Genomic DNA, 22814 nt, shown 5'->3' with positions numbered 1-22814 from the left:
AGAATACATGCCAATGCAAGACCTCCTATTTTATCAACTTTCTAATTTTATAAGAGTAATATTTAAAACCCGTCCTTGATTTTGGGCCACTATCCGTTCGTCATTTTTGGCTTTGTCCATAATTCTTGCACTAAGTTAAGAGGTATGCTACCCCAGTATGTATAAAGGTTTGCTATGCTACAGTAACACATTAAAGTATGGCCAGTTCTCCACCATACTCAGATGAGTGTATTTTTTTCATAACCAGCAAACAAAGCCCAAATGTCTATTATCCATTCTGTCCATCCAAATGTAGCTATCTCTGCCCAATCTTCTATTCAGACTTTACACAAACAAGCTACAAGAAACAACATAACATTATCTCAATATTAAGCATTGGCTAAAGAATTTTTAATGTAGTACTACCTTTTTGAGATCGTAAACAGGATCGTAAAGGGCTTCCAACAACATCATCTTCGGGATGAAAACCAAGGAATTCCTGCTCCTATATATTAAAAAAAAGTTAACATAAGTACCGTGACTCTTGGAAACATCCATCTCCATCCAGTCTATCATTTATAAACAAATTCATCATAATAATTTTTGTGCAGTACTAATTTGACATCTATGGTGCACACAATCAGAGGCACTTCTTGTGGAGTTATTTGCAGCAAATGCAATCATTACATATGTCCATAATTCTTGTATTGGTCTTACAATCTCTGATGTAATACCTGCACTTCATTACAGCCATTTCAAAGACTCGTATACGTGTGAAAGAGTCAGAAGTAACACATTCAGACATCACCAACAAATGTCTTCAGAGAGCATTATAAATGCAGCATCTAGGCTTGCAGCTACATCCCTTCTTTTCTCATGATGGACAAAGATCAGCATAATTTTTTAAACTCCTTTACTCAAAAAAAATGTTTTTTTTTTTGTTTTTTGTTTTTTTTAAATGCATTGTCACGCTTGCAAGTACTATTTTTTTTTTTTTCTTTTAGGACTCCTACCATCTGCCATTTAGGAGCCATCTGCCCAATATTAAATGAACATGCCAACAGTACCCACTTAACTCACTATTTAGGCAAATACGACTTGTGTTTAAATACAAAGTAAAAAGGATTAGAAAAGCAAATCATTTAAGGCCAACCTGCTAAACACTTTAGGAAAGCATTTACTACCACTTAATTTTTTGCAAATTGTTTAAGTGGTTGTCTGTTTCCTTTCTGATCCTTGACACCTTAATCAAACCCAACAGTTAATGTATGTATTTCTTGGGAGGTGCACTACAGGTATTAGTAGCTCACAAACATCTGCTCACTGCCTCTCTCTCAAAAAATCAAGTGCTCCAACTTCCACTAGCCTAATTCTCCCATTTCTACTTAACCCTTCCAACACTCGATCCTACAAACGTACATGGCCCTACCAGATCCTGAACCTGCAAACTAAAACCCCTACCCTGTTCTTAACAGATTCTCCCCTCCCTAATCCTAAATCTCCAACTCCCCTCCCTCCACATAGCTGCTTTCCTGAACTCATTTAAGCAGGGTTACCAAAGCACTTAAGTCCCTGGTTTTGAGACTGTCGCTTGAGTGCCAGCAGTAAAGCATTTTTGGAGCTTTTATCCCCAGGCCTCTCCTGAAGAGGATATTTTGTTCAGTCAGACTACTCCAAGCAACAAATGAAAATAAATTACTTGTAGTCAAAACAATTAGGCACAACACATGCTGACACTGGAATACTGGCAAAAGTCAGGTTAAATAAACGTATGCATTTGTCAAGAATTCCGAAAGTTCAACTTAATGTATTTGTGCATAAAGCAAGCAAGCAAGCAAGCAAATACCATTTTACTAAGAAAGAAACAAAAAAAGGCAAGCCAGAAAGCAGCCTGGACCTTTGCATTTCATCTTTAGGCCAGCCTGGTTTTGAGAACTCTTCCAGGCCAACTAGACACTCCTCTTTTAACCAAGCCCTCTGGCTATCAGGACGGTCACATCTCTTCAGCCATAGTAGTCACCTCACTCAAGAGAGCAACCCCAGGCTACTATCGCTAAAAGCATTTCTACTTTCAGGGTTTTTGTGATCTCCATAGCAGTGTCCACTTATCTGTATCTCCCTTTAGACTCTTATTTTCAGAACAGTACACCCTCCCTCTTTTTCTAAGATGTGTTGACTCCTTTAACAGCTGGTCTTCCACTGTAGTCTATTACATTTAGAATGTTGCTTACCAGCCATCAGTCTTGTTCCAGTAGCAGCATTTCCCCTGCTGTTGTGTTAGAAGGAAGCTGCTTTGCCCTGGCACGGTCAGTGCCATTTTTCTGGTGTTTAATTCTTACACAAGTCACTTGCTTGGTTGTGACCAAGTAATGGCCATCAGCAGTGTTAAGGACAAAATGGAATCAAAACAAGTTTAACTAAGTGCTGGGCCAAGATTCTTTACAGGACATGAACTGTTTAACATATACCTCATTTAAGCCTTCTACCCTTAAGGGCAGAAGAAACTGCTTGGAGTACAAGGGGTATGAGGTTATAACTATCTTAGTATTTCACAAGCTATTTGAGCTTCTCCCTCTCCTACTTTTCTGCCTTAATTTGTCAAGTGCTCCAAGAGACCCAGTCCTAAGCAGTTACATGCCATTCCTGCTAAAGAAACACAAACACCAAGTTATTTCTTTCTCTCCTGGGTTCACCATGTCCAAGGAAGGCTCCAAAGAGCACCCCTGCAATACTGGGCTACAACTCTTACCACATAACACCAAACCAGGACCGAAACACTCAAGGTGGAGGAGTGTCCATATTCACCAAGGATATTTCACACCACCAGGCTAGTTGCTCAACAGAATGCGTCTGAAATTCTCCATGTGTAACTAACACTAGGTAAGACTGCAATCCAAATTGTAGCTTGCTACAGATCTTCCACCATGCCCAAAGATCCTTACTACACCTTTCTAAACATACTGGAAAATATTAAGATACAACCAGATGCCCTAATACTGGGTGATTTCAACTACCCTGGCATTAACTGGGAAAACTACTCATGTACCAACACCTATGCACAACGCTTCTTGGAATTCATAAATTCCAATGCCCTGGATCAACTAATCCATAGTCTCACCAGGGGGTCCAATATCCTAGACCTGGTCATTACCAACATGGGAAATCAATGCTCCAACACCTATGGTCAGCCCCTCGCTGGTCAGGTCTGGCCATAAGCTAATTACCCTCGACATCCACATCCCACCCCCCAGTAAGGAAACCTCCATAAAAAACTTCTTCAAGGCCAACTTTATGTTACTCAAGTCAGAAGTGACAAACTTCATGACACCCATGCAGACGGGAACTGAAAGTTCAACTGCTGAATCCTACACTACGGCACTGTACGAGCACATCCACTCATGCATGAAACGTGCCATCTCAAATAGAACCAAGATGCTCACCTCCAAAAAAAGGAAGCCAATCTGGTGATCCCCTGCCATAAACCAACTTTATAACAAAAGGAATAAATGGTTGCAGAAAAGTGGGAAATCCCAGGACACAAAAAACTCCCCTATCAGCCTCAGTAAGAAGCCGAGATACCTCATAAAATCCTCCAAAGCTAGCTATGAAAATAAAATTGCCAAAGATTCCTAAGACAACCACAACGCATTCTATAACTATATCAAGAATCTAAATGGCAATGCTCAGATCTGCTTTGAGCTACAACAGAATGGCATTAAATATACTGATCCCAAAGATATCGCCAATATCCTGGCAGATCAATTCAGTGCCAACTTTACCCCCTCTCACCCCCTAAACGGCCCATCTCAATACCGGAAGATTGCCAAATTCCGGTAATAACAGCCACACAGGTAAAAACACTCTCCAAAGCTAAGAATACAGCATCCATGGGACCAGATGACATCCCAAGCTGTGTACTACATGAACTACAAAATGAACTGGCACCTCAACTAATTGTTATGTTTAATCATAGCCTCATCTCAGGCTTTGTGCCCACTAAGTGGTGCACAGCTACAGTTATCCCACTCCACAAGGGAGGATCCACCTTGGATCCCAGGAACAATCGCCTCATCAGTCTGACGAGCCTGAATTGCAAGGCCATGGAACGTACTATCATGGAACTTTTAAACAAAGACACTGGCAACCTCAAACACTGGACCCCACCCAGTTTGGGTTTGTGAAGGGCCGATCTTGTCTCATGGACCTGATTGACTTCTTTGAATCAGTCTCCAGAGCCGTGGACGAGGGTAAGGCGGTCCACACAGCCTATCTGGACCTCGCCAAAGCCTTTGACACCATCCCCCACTCTGGAATCATAGACTTACTAAGCTGGGCAATAATCCCTACGTCACTTGATGGGTTGCCAACTGGCTTACTGACAGAACCCACACTGTAAAAGTAGCAGACTCCAAATCCAGCTCCAAACAAGTGACAAGTGGAGTACCTCAGGGTTCAGTCCTGGGACAGCTCTTGTTTGGCAGCTACTTCTCTGAAGTACAGGCCAATACTAAGGGACTCTGGCCAACAAAATTCACAGATGACTGCAAACTGGGAGCCATTACTGAATCCCCAAATGATGTGGATACTTTACAAAAGGGCCTTACAGAAACAGATGCTTGGTTCCAGTGCCATGGGCTCAAGATCAATCACAAGAAATGTATAGTTATCCCCTTTGGGAAAAAAAAAAAAGTACCCGTGAATTACCACATAGGTGGCAGTACACTAAACACCGAAAGTGTGACGAGACTTAGGGACACAGGTGGACAGTGGTCTCACCTTCGATAACCACATCGCCACAACTGTCAGGAAATCCTGTGTGGCACACATCACAAAGGGCTTTTCATCCAGGAAAAAAGGAGGTCATTGTCCCACATACTCATCCCTCATCAGACCCATTATAGAATAAAAAGCCCCGTTTGTTACATACCTCTCAAGACATCTGCATCAACTGGAAAGGCCGTAGAAATACCTCACTAAAAGAATCACAGGCCTAAAGCAGATGCCCTACGCTGACTGCCTTATAAAACTCCAGCTATACTCAAGCATATAATCTACTCAGAGGTGATCTCTGCTTAACATACACGGGCATGTCAAACCCTGAACTGTTGCACACGCTACAGTTAAAGAAATCCCAATCCCTCAGAGCCACATGCTCCAGGGATCTAAATCTTGTCATCACAATACACAAAATATGCTCCAATGAGGCAATGATCCAGAGACTCCCCACACTCTGGAATAGACTGCCCATACATGTCAAGCAGAGAACCTCTTTGGCCCTTTTACAACAGGAGTCTTGATGATTGGAGAAAGGAAATTCACCCTGGGGATCACGTCAGTCGTCCTGCTAGACAGTGGTCCAGGGAAGTAAATCATGTGGGAAGAAATAGCCAGGGAATTGTTATGGCTAGGCTTGTATAGGCCCTAGTACCAGCCTATGAACCTATGAATCTCCTGCTCATAGATTTTAACAACCAGCAATCCACTCTGCTGCTTCCACGACAAAGCTTTGAAACCCTACACCATATACTCACTATGCTCTGCCAAGACAATATGTTCCATGCCTGTTGAGCTTGACTCTAATAAGCTATGGCAAGTATTTGTCACTACAGCACATGGCAAGTATTATTGTCAATGCAGCACATGTAGTCCTCTCTACTGTCAAGGGGAAAAAGTTGCTCCCTTACAATATTCTGTTGCTTCTGCCCACATGTTTCAACATGTCCAGTCCCATTCCTGTCACCTATCACAGAATCGTCAAAGCAGACTTCAAGGAATGAGATCTCTCTCTTTGGGATGCAGCCTTTTGTCTTAACCACTGGTAGGGTCATTGAACTGGATTCTCGGGAGCTAAAGACATAAGGACATCACTACTCAGGATTGAGGTCACCCCTGACTATTCCATCCCTAGGATTGGCTTTTCAGTCACCCTCAACACCCTTGGCCCTGACTGCCTGCAGTCAAGGCTGAACCTGTCTTAGCCTTCGATCCTTTAAAAAGAAACTGGGACAATACCTCAACTTTGTTGGGTCTTTGTAATGGCTCCAATGAAGCAACTTCCCTGCACATGCCCCCCTCCCGGCATGAATGATGACCAAGGCCCCTCACTCAAGACCACATCTGACTGACTTATGGCCATTCACCCCAGCCCTCTTGCTGCACCCACTATCAGAAAAGTACAGTTGTGTATAATTATCATAAATGTAGAAGTTAGAGTGTATTCACTGTTGCAGTCATTACATTTGGGTTATCTGCCTGCAGGCAGCCCTCAGCCGGCCTGAATATCAAAGCCTTGGGTCCTGCGTCAGATGCTCCCTCTTCCATCACGTCAAGGGTATAAAACATGCAGCAGACGCCATTACATCAGTTTTTCTTGCCCCAGATGTCAGGTGCCCCCATAATGGAAAGCAATTATATGTTAGATTACACCTCCAACAAAAAGCAAATGCACCAAAAAGCTGAAATACACTAAACAAGAAGAAAAGTATAGCCAAGAGAAGTCAGGGGGCTGGAGGGAGGGTAACCAGGACTGCAACAGTGAATACACTCAAACATCTACATTTATTATAAGTGTACACAACTGTACTATGTTCTTCGTGTTTCAATGTTGCAGTCATTACATTTGGGTTGATTCCCAAAGCTAAGGAAGGGAGGAGGAAGTTAGAGAGCATTAGGACCAGCTATTAAGCCCTGAAATACGGCAGTGGCAAAACCAGCTCTGGGTTTAGAAAAAATAGGCATGTGGTAATGCTTGAAGGTATGTACAGAGCTCCAGGTAGCAGCTTCTAGGATGTCCCTGGTAGGGACACCTCTGAGAAAGGCTGCCGAGGTAGATGCAGCCCTGGTGGAATGTGATCTTATCTCCTGTGGGGTAGGTTTTCCATACAGCTTATGGCAGAAATGAATGCAATGGGCTAACCACTTACAAATGGTTTGCTTTGAAATGGCCTTACGCTCTGCCCCCTGCAGCAAAGCCAACTAGCAGCTGTTCAGATTTTCTGTGGCACTTAGACCTGTCCAAATAAAATCTAAGCTGTCTGTGCATGTCCAAAGAGTGCAGTATTCGTTCTCCTTTGTTTTGTGGAATTGGGAAAAAGGTAGGCAAACGAATGAACTGATTAAGGGCCAAACTAGACACCACCTTGGGCATAAATGAAGGGGTGGTCCTGAGGGACACCCTGTCTGCATGAAAGATGAAGGGCTCCACTGCCATAAGGGCCTGTAATTCAGACACTCTTCTTGCTGAAGTGATGGCTAGGAAGAGGGCTGTTTTCCAAGAAAGGAATTTCAACTCTGCAGTTGCAGCTGGCTCAAAAGGAGGTAGAGTGAGCTTTTCCAATACAAAGTTAAGGTCCCAGGCCAGAGTAGGGGCTCATCTGGGTTGTCTTAAAATGTTGGCCTCTCTGAGGAATTGCTTTAGCAGGGGGTGAGAGAAGAGGGATGGTTCTGTATTATAATGTGCTGAAATGGCAGAGGCATGAATTTTAATGGAGAAGGAAATGCCCATATGGAGCACCTCTGTTAAGTACTGAAGAATATACTGTAAGCTGGGCACCGTTGTTCCCATCACCTGAGTCTGGCTCCTGGAACAGTATATTTTCCACTTCAGCATAGGATTTTCTAGTACTAGGCCTCCTTGCCTCCAGAACAACATCTAGCACCTGCTTAGTTGGGGATGCTATTAGAGAGCTCAAGGAATTAGCCAGGCTGCAAGGTTCAGGGTTTGAAGCAGAGGGTGCACAATCAGGCCCCTCCTGCTGGGACAGCAGGGAAGGGGTCTGAGACAGGTGCCATGGTTCCAGCAGTGACATACTGAGCAAGAGGGGGTACCAGTGCTGGCCAGTCTGGTAATATGACTGCTTCCTTTGTTAAACAAGCCTATTAACACCTAAACATAAAAACTTATGAACATCTAAACATTATTAGTCATCCAATAACTTCAGAGAGTCAAACACCTAATCTCCATGAAAGTAAAATAGAGAACCCAGCAAGAAAGATCTTTAGCAGAACTTGAGAGAGGAGAGGCAGAAGGGAAAGGCATAAACTGAGAGGCTTTCCCAGGTGAAAGACAGGGCATCCACTTTCCAAGCTTTACTGTGGGAAGTCTTTGTGCAGAATTTGTCCAATTGGTAGTTCTGAGTGGAGGCAAACAGGTCTATCTCTGGATTCCCCCATTTGTTTCTGAAAAAGTTGAATATCTTTGGTTCGTTTCCACTCGTGTGGGTCCATAAGACTTCTGCTTAAATAGTCTGCCAGTGAATTTAGCTTGCCTAGCAGTAATTGAGCTAACTCAAGGCTGTGTTCCACAGAGCTATGGCTAGTCTACAGAGAGGGTACGAGTAGGCTCCCCCCTGCTTGTTTATGTACCACATAACAGTGGTGTTGTCTGTCTTTACCAATAGTTGTCCTGGAAGAATGTGGTCCTTGAAGGCCGTCCGGGAATTCTGTACAGCTAACATTTCTTTTTGATTGATATGCAGGTGCATCTGACTCTGGTTCCATTTGCCCTGAATGCACTGCCCTGCCAAGTGAGCCCCCCCCCCCCCAATGCATAGTCTGATGAGTCTGTTAAGGTTTGGGCGGCAGGAAGTAAAGTGAATGGGAGCCCTTTGTTCTGGTAGCAGGCCTCTGCCCACCAAAGGAACTCTGTCTTTATACAAGGAATGATAGGAATCATTGATTCCAGGTCCTGAGAATGTTGACACCATAAGTTTTTTAGATACCATTTAGTTTCCTCATATGCAGTCTTGCATATGGAAGAAGTAGAATGCAAGAGGACATGAACCCCAGGGCTTGCAGCATTTTCCTTGCCGATAGCTTGGTCTTGGTGGCCAGTAGATAGAAGTAGGCTGTCTTGTTTCTCTGGTGTGAGTTAAGCCATCTGGGAAGTTGTGTTCAAGCTTGCTTCCAGGAATACAATTTGTTGGTAGGGTACTAGATGAGACTTCTTTTTGTTTATGGTGTACCCCCAGTGAGGTTAGAAGTTTCTTTATAAATGCCAGATGTTGTAGTAGCATGCCCTGGCTTTCTGCCTGAATTAGACAATCGTCCAGGTATGGGTACACTTAAATATTTCTTTGCCTGCAAAATGCAATGACTGGAGCTAGACACTTTGTAAATAGCCTGGGCACAGTAGATAAGCCAAAGGGAAGTACAGAAAACTGATGGATGGAGTCTGCTCTGAAGCGTAGGTATTTCCTGCAAGATTCCCTTACAGGGATGTGCAGGTAAGCTTCCTAAGGTTGACAACCAGGCATCTTTGCCTAGCATAGGAAGCAGCTGTTTAAGTGTTAGCATTTTGAATTCTGGGATTACCAAAAAGGTGTTTGGAATAGAGAGGGCCAGGATAGGACGCCAGAAGCTGTCTTTTCTGGGTACCAGAAAAAGTCTCGAGTAAAAACCTTGTCCCCTTTCGTCTGCTGGGACAGGTTGAATAGCCCTCATACTAAGAGAACCTGCTGTTGAGCCTCTGTCCACTGATTTGGGGGTAGGTCTGGCGTGGAAGTGGAATCTGTATCCTTGGAAAACTATTTAAAACCCATTTGTCCTGGGTAATGGGTTCCCAGTTTTTTGCACGCAGGGCGATCTTTCCCCCTAAGGGAGCAGGCACATGAGCAGAGCTTGGAAGGTTTAAGGTCAAGTCATTGTGACATTTTCCATAGGGGGGTGCCTTACTACTTCCAGCTTTGGAAGTGGGAGCCCCACACTGCTTAGGCCTCTTGAGTACCTTGAGACTGTAGCCTAGGTGGTGTGCTGTTCCTAGGTTTGGACTGAAGGCCTGGAAGAGACAGGAAAGGTCCAATTCTTATAAGGCCAATGCCTACTAAATCTGGGAGGTGGTACTTGCAGGAAATCTTTAACAGTTTGCATAGATTTAGTTTTTTTAAGGACTTCTGCTCTGTTGCTAAACAGGCGGTCTTGGTTTAAGGGAGCATCCAGTAATTTAGCTTTAACATGATCTGGCAAATTTTGCTCCTTAAGCCAAGCATGCCTTCTAAGTAAAGACCCGCTGACAGCAGCCCTGCAAGATGCTTCGAGAGTCAAAACCACATTGCAAAGTAAGTTTAACAACTTGTTCAGCAGAATGCATTAAATCCTGTAATTCTTTATTTTCAGCACAGTCAGGAATCATCATTTTCTGTTAAAGTAGTCCCATAATATGCTGTTGATACGTTAACATATGAAACTGGCAGTTTAAGGCCCTAATGGCCAAAGTAGCAGAAGTGTATACATTTTTACCCCATCTGTCCAAGGTCCTGAAATCTCTATCAGAGGGGGTAGGGTTTTTGGCAGTAGTAGCCTTAATTCCTTTAGGTCCTTAGGAAATGGTCTCTGGATCCGCAGTAGGATTCTTGAAGAGGAACTTGCGAGAATCAGGTACTCTGACTGCGGCCAAGCTGGATTCCAAGAAGGCATCATCTGCAATGTCCAGTACAGGAGGCCTGTGTTGAGGGAGGAGTAAGAATTCCCTAAGCCTCTTTTTGGAGTCATAATCCTGGCTTTCCCCAACAGAAATGCTCCCCAAAAGTGTGCAAGGTTTCACCAAAAGAGAAGTCTTCTGGAGGGGAAGCAGAGGGAATGGAATCCTCTGCATCAGAATCCTCATACGTAGACAAGGGCAAATCCTGGTAATTCGAAAAAACAAATTTCAGAATCCTGACCAGAAGAATCAGAAGGAAAATCAGTTCTAGGTCTCATAGGGTGAAGGCCGTCTTCTCCTAAAGTAATAAGGTCTTCAGCCATTCTTATTTGTTTTTTAGGCATACGGGCCTGACCATGCAGTTTGGACTTCAGTTTTCTAAGTGTGGGTCGAGATTTAGGCCTTGGAAGAAGAAGATGTCGTTGGTTTGAAATGCAAGTCAGTAGGCCTGAATACACCCTCAGAAGCTGGTGCCTGCACAGCGGCTCCAGACCCATCCAAGGTAGAGACATCCGCAGGTTCCATATTCGAAGAAGCATCTCGCAGCATACCGGACTCCGAATGGGTTTCAGTAAAGGCCAGCGAATCTGAAGTAGTAGGTATCAGGAGTTGCGAAAGCACCTGAGTACCGGCGAACTGGTGACTAAACAAAAGAGTCATCGGCAGCTTTGGACCTATACGGTCTGTCTCTATCTTTACGTTTTTTTCAGAATGTCAGTAGTCGAGTGGCTTACCAAAGCCTTATCTGGGTAGTTAAAACAGAGTACCAAAATAATTTACTGCAAAAAGAAAGATGACTAATAGTCCAGGGATTGAATAAGTCTCAAAACAGACACCGAGGGATGTCGTGGTCTGGGCCTAAGCAAAGAATGCAGTACGAATGAAAATCTTTGAGGTATTTGCTTTCCACAGCTAATACAATTGTTAACTTTTACTGACATCAGTTAAGGGCAAGAAAAAGATCCCTAACAGGGTTACTTAACTTTTTTGAAGACTTCGGTTCTGAAACTTGAAAACGAAAATTTCAGGAGTCGGCCGACAGGCACTTGCAAACCGCTTCTGCTTCGGGCACTGCACGGGAAGAAAGACTGATGTAATGGTGTCAGCTGCATGTTTTAAACCCTTGACAACCTGACGTCATAGAAGAGAGCATCTGACGCAGGACTCAAGACTTCAATATTCAGGCCGGCTGAGGGCTACCTGCAGGGTAGATAACCCAAATGTAATGACTGCAACAGTGAAACATGAAGAACATCTTGTGGGGGGAGGCTACACAGATGGTCATTAGCTCATCAAAAAGTAAGCCTAGTCTCTCCAGTTGAGATAACTCCTCTGACAGCACCAAGGGAGTCCAGATACAAAAAAAGCATTTACACACACCTTTTCCAAATCTCCAAATCAAACATGGGCAAGAATTAACAGGCTACACTTCCACACATGAAGCTAAGATTAGGGGATATTCCCGAGATGAACAAGGCTAATATAGGATGGAGCTCAGAAACCTCTTAATCCATCCAAGATCACAGCCTTCCAATCATCCAAGTTGTCTTTTTGGGTGGTCTCAGTGATCAAAAATTTTAGCTCGGGGTATAATTAATATGCAAAAACCTTGACATGGTGACAACCCTACCAAAGAAGCCAGACAGTATCCTCTGGCCTTTAATAAACTGGAATGTTTCACTAGTATCCCAAACTGACTGCAGACTCACTGAAGAAATTCCTACCCACAGGACTTGGATTTCCATACACCAAATAAGTTGCAAGCTTTGGACTGGTTATCAGAGTTTACTTGTCCTCCACCTTCCCCCAACAGCAGGGAACAATGTGACTTGACATATGAGCATCCATGACAGTTGCTAGATGGGGAACTCAAGAAAAACTGTTGTCCCATATATCAACTCTACTGCATTTCTGAACTACCCATGCACCTAGTTCACAATCTGTCATATCAGCAAGGGAAGCAGGTACTGTCATACCTATTAGATGCCATGCATGATTATGCCTAACACAGCTAGACAAAGATGCAAAGGCCAATTTTATAAATGCCTGTTATGACTGCACCTTACATTTTTGAGCAAATAGTAAAAGCCAAGCTGCAGAAGCAAGACCAGCAGGAAAGAACATAACTACAACTGGAATTAAACTTCTACAGCAGCAAAGCTACTACTCTAAGATGCAATGGAGTCCATGCCATTACTTCTCAGATACAGCCAACAACAGGAAAACAAGTGATCTTGAAGAGGGTGCAAAGATTATGGCAACGTTTAAAATGGCTGACACCCGATAGGTGGTCACAATTACTTCAACAGTCAAGAATGCCATGATCTTCTAGTGGGAAGGCAACAGTCTGCTTCCAGAACACCTGCTCAACTCCCCCACTATGAAATCAGTCTAGGTTGCCTGCCCCACCACTTGTCTACATGGATGGTTATCTCAACGGGCAACCATGTGAGGACAATAGTGCCCAGACAATATACATTCTCCCCTTCCAGACATCCCACTGAATCAGAACAGAACATACAATCCCCTTCCAGATTTTCTACCCTATGAGAAGGCTGTACAAAAACAGTCTCTCTAAGCTTGTAAAAATTACCCAAGAAGTTCCATCAGATCAGCAAGGAGTATGCTTTAAGATTCTTTTCAAGTTACAAAGAAAAGAGGGCCTCAACCACACTCAAACTGCTTAAAATGGTATGCTCCAAAGAGATCTTTGGCAAGGTCATGGTGTAATCCATCTGTATCCAAAAGAATGCAAGTGTTATTTAGACTTTCACGATACCCACTTACAAATCACCACCAGAAAGGAATCACAAAAGCCAGTCATTTTCAATTTCAACTCTCACTTGGTATCACTTCAGCTCCTTGGGTGCTCAACAAGCACAAGTTAGTGGCAGCATCAAAGGTTGCTAGTCATCAGGGTTTTTCTGTATATGAGCAACTGGCTTCTGGTGGCCCCCAGAAAGTACAGTTGTGTACACTTAACATAAATGTAGATGTTAGAGTGTATTCACTGAACCTGTGACTGCTGCCCTGCAGGATGCTTCTAGGGCATCAAGGCCACACTGCAAGTTGTGTCTAGTAACTTGGCTTACAGAATGCATAAGCTCCTGTATTTCTTTATTTTCTGCACAAGCCGGAAAGGTAAATATTTTTTGTTTAAGGAGTTCCATAGTATGTTGCTGGTAGTTCAGCATGTGGAACTGACAATTTAGTGCTCTAATGGCAAGAGTTGCAGAGGTGTATACTAGCTCGGGAATCTATGTCCGAGGGGGTGGGATTCTTAGCTGTGGTTGCTTTTATTCCGTAACCTAAGGTGCAATGACTGCAACAGTGAAACACGAAGAGCATCTGGAAGTCTGCTCTCCAAAGACCACCCTATGTCTGTTCCAATCTGCAAGGAAAAAAGTGACCTGTTCAAAGTTCCAACTGATACCCATGACAGTCATATTCATCGGGTACAGAATGTACATGGTCTTGTTGAGCACGTCTTATGCAGGACAGCATTCCCTCTACACCTACTTCTCAGATTTTGCAGAATTGCCCATGATGGAAATTTCTCAGGGTGTGGGTGCTCATGGTTTCCAGCACACATTTTCACACCTGTTTGTTTTTTTTTTTTTTTTTTTTTTTGCAACTCCCACACCTACCTACCATTGTGACCAACTAGCCCATTCATTCCAACATGTGGGGGTACATGCTTCTCACCAGCCTTGTGTGCCCCCAGTGAGGAAATCATGGTAGTAATCCATGCAAACATGTGGGTCTTCCAATACCCTCATACCAGCTCTGAGAAATAGTAAGCCGCATCTATGGGAGATGAGCATGCAAGCTTTCCAAAGTGGCTGCCCTCTGACCAACACTGTTGGGCAGTACAATCCTACTGCTTGGACTCTATTGGACCTGTGCACTGCAGTCCACCAGGTGTCGCGAAGCAGAGACCCCACCCCCCAAAAAAGATGGCAGAGCTGTATGCCAAGTCACTCAAATTCACAAAACCCTCTCTCCAGCTTCCATGCCTGCTACCCAGACACAGGGTGTCTGAGTTGCATTAAGGGCTTTACACCCCTCTACATCACTGAAGAGAGACAGATGGTGGATTCTGGAGTCCAACCCCCCCCCCCCCCCCCACACACACACACACACACAACCTCCCAAAATGTGACGGTTATGAGTATTGCTGCTTTAGTGTGGAGGAATATAGTCATGAGCAGAGCAGACAGATGCAAAACTGCTTACCAACATTTTAGAAAGGAGGACTACCTGACCATAACAGACATTTTCACAATTCCCTTCCTACAGAAGCCATGGCCATCCACTCTTACAACAAGGCAGAAGTATGACATACAAACAAGCAAGGGGGAATCAATTAATAACCACTATGCTAGAAGCCGTATGAGTGGATCTTTGCAAAAAGACATCTCATAAGCAAGCCATAATGGGGGTCAAACCAATTCCTTAATGGACAGGTTCAGAGGTTGCTTACTGATGCCTCATGGATAACATATCACAGCTCACATGCAGTCAGAATTCTGATTCATTACAATGTCACCAGTGAACATGCTGCCCCCAAAAGCATGGAAGGGCATAAACTGCACTTGGACGAAGCATTGCCGCGACTGCTCTGCACCCACAACCAACAAAAATGCAGCAACTTTTCCTTTACTCCTCACTCAAAACACTGTCCCAGAGATGCACTTATTCATAACTAGACCAGGATCTTGTTTACACATTTCCCCCATTTCTCTTCTTTTCCAGGTTTCTAGAGAAGGCCCACAGATGTACAAAACCAAATTTGTTCCAAAAGCTCCATTTTGACCCTGCCAACTGTGGTTCCCTCTGTCATGGCCTCACCTTCTGGATATGCCTCTCTGCTCCAGACCAACCACAGTCTATCACACACTTGTAAGTCCAGCTTATCCTAGGATATTTTCTCTCACATCTAAAGCATACAGCTTTCTCCAATTCTGATAACCAGGAGCCATTTGTACCCAGAAAGTGAATCAGATCCTCTCTTCTGCCCAAAGACTAAACGCAAGAAAAACAAAGTAAACTCATTTTGAGTCATGACTCAGTTCAGATCTCGTCACTGCTCCTTTTACATTCTTGGCAGAATTGTCACAAAAGTACAGTTGTGTATCCACCATAAATGTAGATGTTAGAGTGTATTCACTGTTGCAGTCATTACAATTAGGTTATCTTGCTGGCAGGCTACCCGCAGTCGGCGTGAATTCCAAAGTCTAGGTCCGGAGTCGGTTGCTGTCGCCTCTTCCTTGACGTCAGTGCGCTAGGGGGTATAAAAGATGCAGCAGACGCCATTTTCTTCAGTTTTTCTTGCCTCAGACGTCAGGTGCCCCCAAAAGGGTAGACTAAAAATATGACCATAAAGCATGCATGCACCAAAGTTAATTATGCGTTCATCTACGAGCAAATACACCACCAAAGTTGTACAGAATAGAGAAGTACAAATAAGTTCCAGCAAAGATAAGGGGGATGGTGGGTGGGTAACCTGGACTGCAACAGTGAATACACTAACCTTTACATTTATGGTAGGTACACAACTGTACTAAGTTAGTGTTTCACTGCTGCAGTCATTACAATTTGGTTGAATCCCAAAGCTAAGGTTGGAAGGCTGGAGCTAAATAGGATTAGGAGCGGCTATGAGGCCCTGCAGAACTGCAGTGGAAAAGCCTGCCCTGGATTTAGAGAAGAGTGGAAAGTGATGGTGCTTTGTAAAAGTGTGCACTGAACTCCAGGTTGCAGCCTCTAAAATGTATTTGGATGGAAATCCTCCGAGGAAGGCTGCTGAAGTGGCTGCTGCTCTGGTTGAATGTGGCCTAATGCCCTTAGGCACTGATTTGCCATGTTGTAAACAAGAGAAACTAAAGCAGTGGCCTATCCACTTAGAAATAGTCTGCTTTGAGATAGCCTTTCCTTGTGATCCTACAGCACATGCCACTAGTAACTGCTCAGTCTTTCTGAAAGCTTTGGTTCTGCGCAGCTGTGTATGTCCAAAGAATGCAGAAGTATCTCACCCCTATTCTGTGGGTTTTGATAAAAGGTAGGCAAGTGAATAGTTTGGTTAAGGGCCACACTGGACACTACTTTAGGCATAAATGTCGGGTTTGTCCTCAGAGAAACCATATCTGGATGGAAAATGATAAAATGTTCCAAAGCCATGAGTGCCTGTAGCTCTGAGACTCGTCTTGCAGAGGTTATTGCTAGGAGCAGAGCTGTTTTCCAAGATAAAAATTTAATGTCAGCTGTAGCGGCTGGCTCAAAAGGAAGCAGGGTGAGCTTTTCAAAGACATAATTGAGGTCCCATGCAGGTATTGGTGATCTCCTTGGAGGCCTAACAATTTTGGCTCCTCCGAGGTACTGCCTTAGTAAAGTATGAGAAAATAGGTGGCTCTATCATAATGAGCTGAAATGGCAGAAACATGAATCTTAATAGATGAAAAGGATAGGCCTTTCTCCAACATCTCAGTTAAGTATTGCAAAATCTGAGGAATATTTGGTACAATCGTATCCATTCCTTGTGCCTGGTTCCAAGCACAGAATCTCTTCCATTTTTCAGCATAAGATTTTCTGGTGCTAGGCCTCCTGGCCTCCAAAATAACATCCATCACCGCTTTAGAAAGATGGGTGTTTTGAATGACTACATTTATCCGCTATGCTGCCAGATTTAAAGTCTTGAGTTGGCTGTGCAGGATCTGATTGTTTTGTTGGGACAGTAAGTGAGGAATTTGACGTAATGTCCAGGCAGGGCATTGAGAGAGGTTCCTTAGGATTGGGTACCAGTGCCAGCGGGGCCAGTCTGGGGCAATCAGCAGCATTTTTGGCGTCTCTTATCTGACCTTTTGGAGTACCTTCGGGAGGAGAGGCAGTGGAGGAAAGGGATATACTGTTAAGTTTTTCCAGCTGAAAGATAAAGCATCCACTTTCCATGCTTGCTTGTGACAAGTCCTTGTGCAGAATGCCTCTAGTTGGCAGTTGTGAGGGGAGGTAAATAGATCTAGGTCCGGCAATCCCAGTTTCCTTGTCATCATGCTTAAGACTTGCAGATCGAATTGCCACTCGTGGAAATCCATGAGGTTTCTGCTTAGTTCGTCTGCCATATTATTTATCTTTCCTGGCAGGAACTGTGCCTGCAGATGTACTTGGTAAGTCAATGCTGTGTCGCACAAAGTCATGGCTAATCTGCAAAGGGGATAGGAATTAATTCCTCCCTGCTTGTTTATGTACCACATGACTGTAGTATTGTCCGTCTTTATCAGTAGTTGTCCTGGATGAAGTAGATCCTTGAAGGCTGTCAGGGCATTCTGAACAGCTAGCATCTCTTTTCGATTGATATGTAGATGCATTTGGCTTGCGGACCATGTGCCCTGATTACATCTTCCTGCCATGTGGGCCCCCCCAGGCATAATCTGATGCATCTGTTAATGTCTGCCTGGCTGAGGGTAAAGTGAATGGCTGCCCCTTGTTGTGGTGACAGGCCTTTGCCCACCATCAAAACTCCTGTTGCAGGCAGGGAATAAGGGTTATTGTTTCCAGGCTGTGGCAATGTTGAGTCCAAACACTTTTTAGATACCATTCAAGTTTCCTCATATGCAGTCTTGCATATGGAATTAGCAGAATGCAGGATGCCATGAAGCCCAAAGCCTGCAGAATTTTTCTTGCAGATAGCTGGGCCTTGGTTGCCAAAAGTTTGAAATAAGTAGTCAGTTGCCTTTGTTTGTCTGGCGTGAGATAAGCCATCTGGGCAGTTGGATTTAAGCTTGCACCCAGGAATATTATCTCGAGAGGGTACTAGTTTTGATTTCTTTTCGTTCACTGTGTACCATAGGCATGTTAGTAATCTTTTTACAAAAGCCAGATGCTGTAGTAGAATGTCCTTGTTCTCTGTTTGAATGAGGCATTCATCCAAGGAAGGATATATTTGTATTCCTCTGTCTGCACTATGCAATTACTAGAGCCTGGCATTTTGTGAAGACCCTGGGCACAGTAGATAAGCCAAAGGGCAGTGCAGAGAATTGGTAGTGCATTGAGCCAGCTATGAATCTGAGGTATCTTCTGCATGATTGTCTGATTGGGACATGCAGGTATGCCTCTTTTAGGTCTAAGGTTACAAGCCAGGCCTTCTTGCCCAGCATGGGCAGAAGCTGCTGCAGCGTCAACATTTTGAGTTTTGGAATATCCAAATATCCGTTTAGAATTGATAGGTCCAGTATTGGTCTCCAGGCTTTGTCCTTTCTGGGCACCAAGAACAGTAGAGTAAAACCCTTGTCCCTGCGCTTGCTCTGGTACTTGCTGAATGGCCCTCATGTCCACGAGGGATGAAACTTACTTTTGTGCCTCTGCCCATTGATTTTTTGGCAGGTATGGCAAACCGTGTGCCCTTGGCAGGGTATGAAAGTGAAACTTGTAGCCTTGTGACACTGTTCAAGACCCATTTGTCCTGGGTTATGTGCCAATTTTGATGAAAAAGTGCTAGTTTTCCCCCTAATGGTGCTGCCACTGGCTTTGCGCAGGCAGGGGGAAGTCACTGGGACTGTTTCCTGTATGGCTGTGATTTGTCTTCTCCGCTTTTGGAGATAGAAGCACCCCATTGTTTAGACCTGTATGTGTCTTGGGGCTGGGATCTGCCTCGAGTGTCTGTATCTGCCTTTTTGTGGCCTGACAATGGAAAGGAAAAATTCTTTGTGGGCCAATGTCTGCTAAATCTTGGACGCTGTACCTGTAAGAAATCCTTGACTGTTTGCATAGATTTTGCTTTGTCCTCCATTTTCTTCAACACCTCCTATGCTTTAACACAAAAGTATCATGCTGTAATGGAGCATCTAATAATTTTGCTTTAACATGATCAGGCAAATTCTGTTCCTTTAACCAAGCATGCCTCCTGATGACAGAACCCGTAACAGTGACCCTGCAGGAGGCTTCCAAAGAATCAAAACCACATTGCAAAGTATGTTTTCCAACTTGTTCAGCTGCATGCAATAAATCTTGCATTTCTTTGTTTTCTACACATTCAGAATTTAACATTTTATGTTTTAGCAGTGACATAATATATTGCTGATACTTAAGCATATGAAACTGACAGTTTAAAGCCCTTATACCCAAGGTTGCAGAAGTGTAAATCTTTTTTCCCCATCTGTCCAGTGCTCTAGAATCCCTGTCAGAGGGGGTAGGGTTTTTGCAGTGGAAGCCTTGACCCCTTTGGGACCTTGAGATATAGTTTCTGGGTCAGCAGCAGGGTTTTTAAAAATAAATTTATGTTAATCAGGAACCCTGTAGTATCTGTCTGGCTTAACAGGAGCTGGAGGCAAGGAGTCAGCAATCAGACTGGACTCTGAAAATATATCTACAATGTCTAACAGGTGGAATAGCAAGGGGCCTGTGCTGAGGTTGTAAAAGGAAGTCTGAGCCTTTTCTTAGATTCTGAATAATCTTGGCTCTCCCAGTGGAAATGCTCCCTCATGGTATGCAGTGTTTCCCCAAAAGAGTAATCCTCAGGAGGAGAGGCTGAAGGGATAGATTCTTCAGCATCCGAACCCTCATATGAAGGAAGAGTATTCCTGATCAGAAGAAATGGAAACCTGATCTGAAGATTCATATTCTGTCTCTTGCTTAGGCCTCTTATCAGGAGGGGGATGGGAACCCCTGATCAAGGTAATTAGGTCTTCGGCCATTTTGAGCATCTGTTTTTTAGGCATGGAGGCCTGTCCATGTGGCTGTTGTACTTGTTTCTTTGTCTTTAAAGGTGCTTTAGTCTTTGCCTTGGAAGCTGAAGTCTATTTTACATACAACTGTGTAGGCCTGAAAAAACCCTCAGAAGCCGATGCCTGCTCAGCAGCTCCTGACCAATCTGAGGGAATAATTTCCGAGGTTCCAATACCTTGAGTATCCAGTGGCCTAGTCGGCTCCACGTGGGAGTCGGTAGCAGCCTACGGCTCTAAAGTAGCGGGAGTCAGCGAAAGCGCCTCACTGAGAACCGGTGACTGGCTTAGAATCCTCAGTCAGTTTTGGACCTCTGATGCTTGTCCTTTTCTTTGCGTTTCTTGTGAATTGCGGTAGTTGGATGGCTATCAGACGACATCGTGTAATTAAATCTTCTGCCAAAATAGTGAAATGCAAAATCGTACAGATGCTTAATAGTGCATTGGTTAAATCTAGCACAGAACAGACAATTAGCAATGTCGTGGTCAGGGCCTAGGCAAGGAATACAATAGGAATGAAAGTCCTTATGAGGTATTTGCTTCCCACAAGAAATACAATTAGCTTTTTCTGACATCGGTCTGGAGCAAGAAAAAAGTTTCCCCAACGGGGTACTTAGCTTTTAATGAAGACTTCGCTTCTGAAATTCGAACACAAAAATCTCAGGAGTCGACCGGCACTTGCCAACTGCTCTTGCTTCGGGCACCGCACAGCAAAAAAGACTGAAGAAAATGGCGTCGGCTGCATCTTTTATACCCCTGGCGGACTGACATCAGGGAAGAGGCGACAGCAACAAACATCGGATCTAGACTTTGGAACTCAGGCAGACTGCAGGTAGCCTGCCAGCAGGATAACCCAATTGTAACGACTGCAACAGTGAAACACGAACATCTGCTTAACTTTGGTACAATCCAAAAAGTTGCTAGTCAGTCAATGCTCTTCTACCAGCCATTTCAACATTTTATCAGGGAACCAGCATTTTTTTACTGGTATCATTAAAGAAATGCAAAATGTTTCTCAAAGCCAGACTTCTCTGACCAATAGTCACAGATCTGATGTTACACTGTGGAATTTTGTATGTTGTTCCAGAAAACTTAACAGCTTTTGAACCCAGTGCAAACACTGAACCCAAGTTAGTTTCTTGGAAGACATCCTGGCAGCACTTCCCAGCCAAATGAATTTTAGGGCTTTAAACCTCATTTGCTCATCGTCCTTCTCCACTGTTGAATAAAGACAGACAAATCTACCCTTTATGCCTAAGGGAGCAATAGAAACAAATTTTGCCATTGATATGCCAGTTTTCATTCCACAGCATGAATGTCTACAATCTAGGTTTTACATGGGCAAATTTAAAGTGATCAGAATGAGTCTGTATTTTTAAAATCCTGTTTTATTTCTTTTCCCCACTTACAAGCTTATTGGTCATATCCTGAATGAAGTGTAAGTAACAAACCCTTTAAAAATGGATATAACCTCATTACATACGATATCAAATTATACAGTTCTTGATGAAGTGTGGTGTGATGTTTTCTGCATTTTGTTTTGACAAGCACAGCCTCCAAAATTTTTCTTGGAACTAAAAATCCCAACCATGAAATACTATCTCATTGCCCCAACTGTTGTATAGGCTACTTACTATATTTATTTTTATGCTAAATCCATCAATAACAGTTTCTACTTCTTAGAAAAACAAGCTATCAAGTAGGTCTTGCAGATGGAGCACCTTGCATTTAAAATCAACATGCGAGGCTGTAGTCATGTAACCATAGTGTAAATAAGCTGCTACTTTTCTAAAGAATTAAGCTGTCTTTGGTTATCCACACTACTTGGCAATTGTATGTAAATCACAAAGTACTAACAGTGGCATGTTTTGGGCAAGATTGAGAAAGAGTAAATCAGCAAGCAATAATGCCCAACAGGGTATGTGTTACTGTGAAAAAACACCCGTCTAGGGGTCTTCCAAGGACCCACACCGCAGGCTACTTAGTCCTACAATGTTTGGCTTCTAGCCAGTCATTGGGGACTGAAGTCACTAAATGATTACATGCATTTGAGTTTCAGACTTAATTTTCTTCAAAAAAATACATGCTAAAAACTCCTGTCATTTACGCAACTTTGTAATTTTATAACAGCAATAATTAAAATCTATCCCAATTTCTGAGCCTTTGCACAGCCTTTATTTCAGGCTTTATCCAGATTTCTTCAACTTAGACGTAGAGAGGAATGCAAATCTCTTTACTGGTGCCGCCAGTGGTCAATATCACTCGCTCTCACATACTTGCTTTCAGAAAATGCATGCTAACACAAATCCTATTATTCAAGTAACTGATTTTACAATGGCACAATTTAAAATATGTTCCTATTTTGAGGCTTTGTTCACCCTTTATTTTAGGCTTTATCCAGGTATCCTGAACCAAGAAGTCAAAGCGGTTTGCAAACAAGCTGCTGCTGCCATGGCTCAATAGCTTTCACACACACATACACACACACTTTCAAGCACACAAACAAGCAATCACTCAATGTTGATTTACTATTTTTTTGTTCTTTATATATTATTCGTGGGGTCAAAATATGTACTCAAGAAATGTTTTTTTATAAAACCACAAAGGAGGGAGAAAACCTTTTGTAGATGATGTCTTCCTTACTTGAAATGGCTCAGAGTGAGTTGTTGCGCTTTTTGGATTATGTTAATTCCACCACACATTCT

At 43.4% G+C, this 22814-nt stretch overlaps 1 protein-coding gene across 1 annotated transcript in view; it reads right to left on the bottom strand.

Moving 5' to 3' along the window:
- KMT2B (lysine methyltransferase 2B) overlaps window positions 1–22814 on the bottom strand; it is a gene marked incomplete in the record, with an annotated part of 4527268 nt that overhangs the window by 4179785 nt on the left and 324669 nt on the right. The window contains 1 exon segment of the mRNA XM_044079325.1: window positions 406–484. Coding sequence (XP_043935260.1) covers window positions 406–484 — 79 coding nt within the window.

The sequence above is a fragment of the Protopterus annectens genome, chromosome 8.part0, assembly GCF_019279795.1.
Source record: "Protopterus annectens isolate FY-2018-M chromosome 8.part0, PAN1.0, whole genome shotgun sequence".
In the NCBI taxonomy this organism is placed as follows: domain Eukaryota; kingdom Metazoa; phylum Chordata; order Ceratodontiformes; family Protopteridae; genus Protopterus; species Protopterus annectens.
Note: the sequence above shows the minus strand (reverse complement) of the source record. Positions and strands in the feature narration are given on the sequence as shown.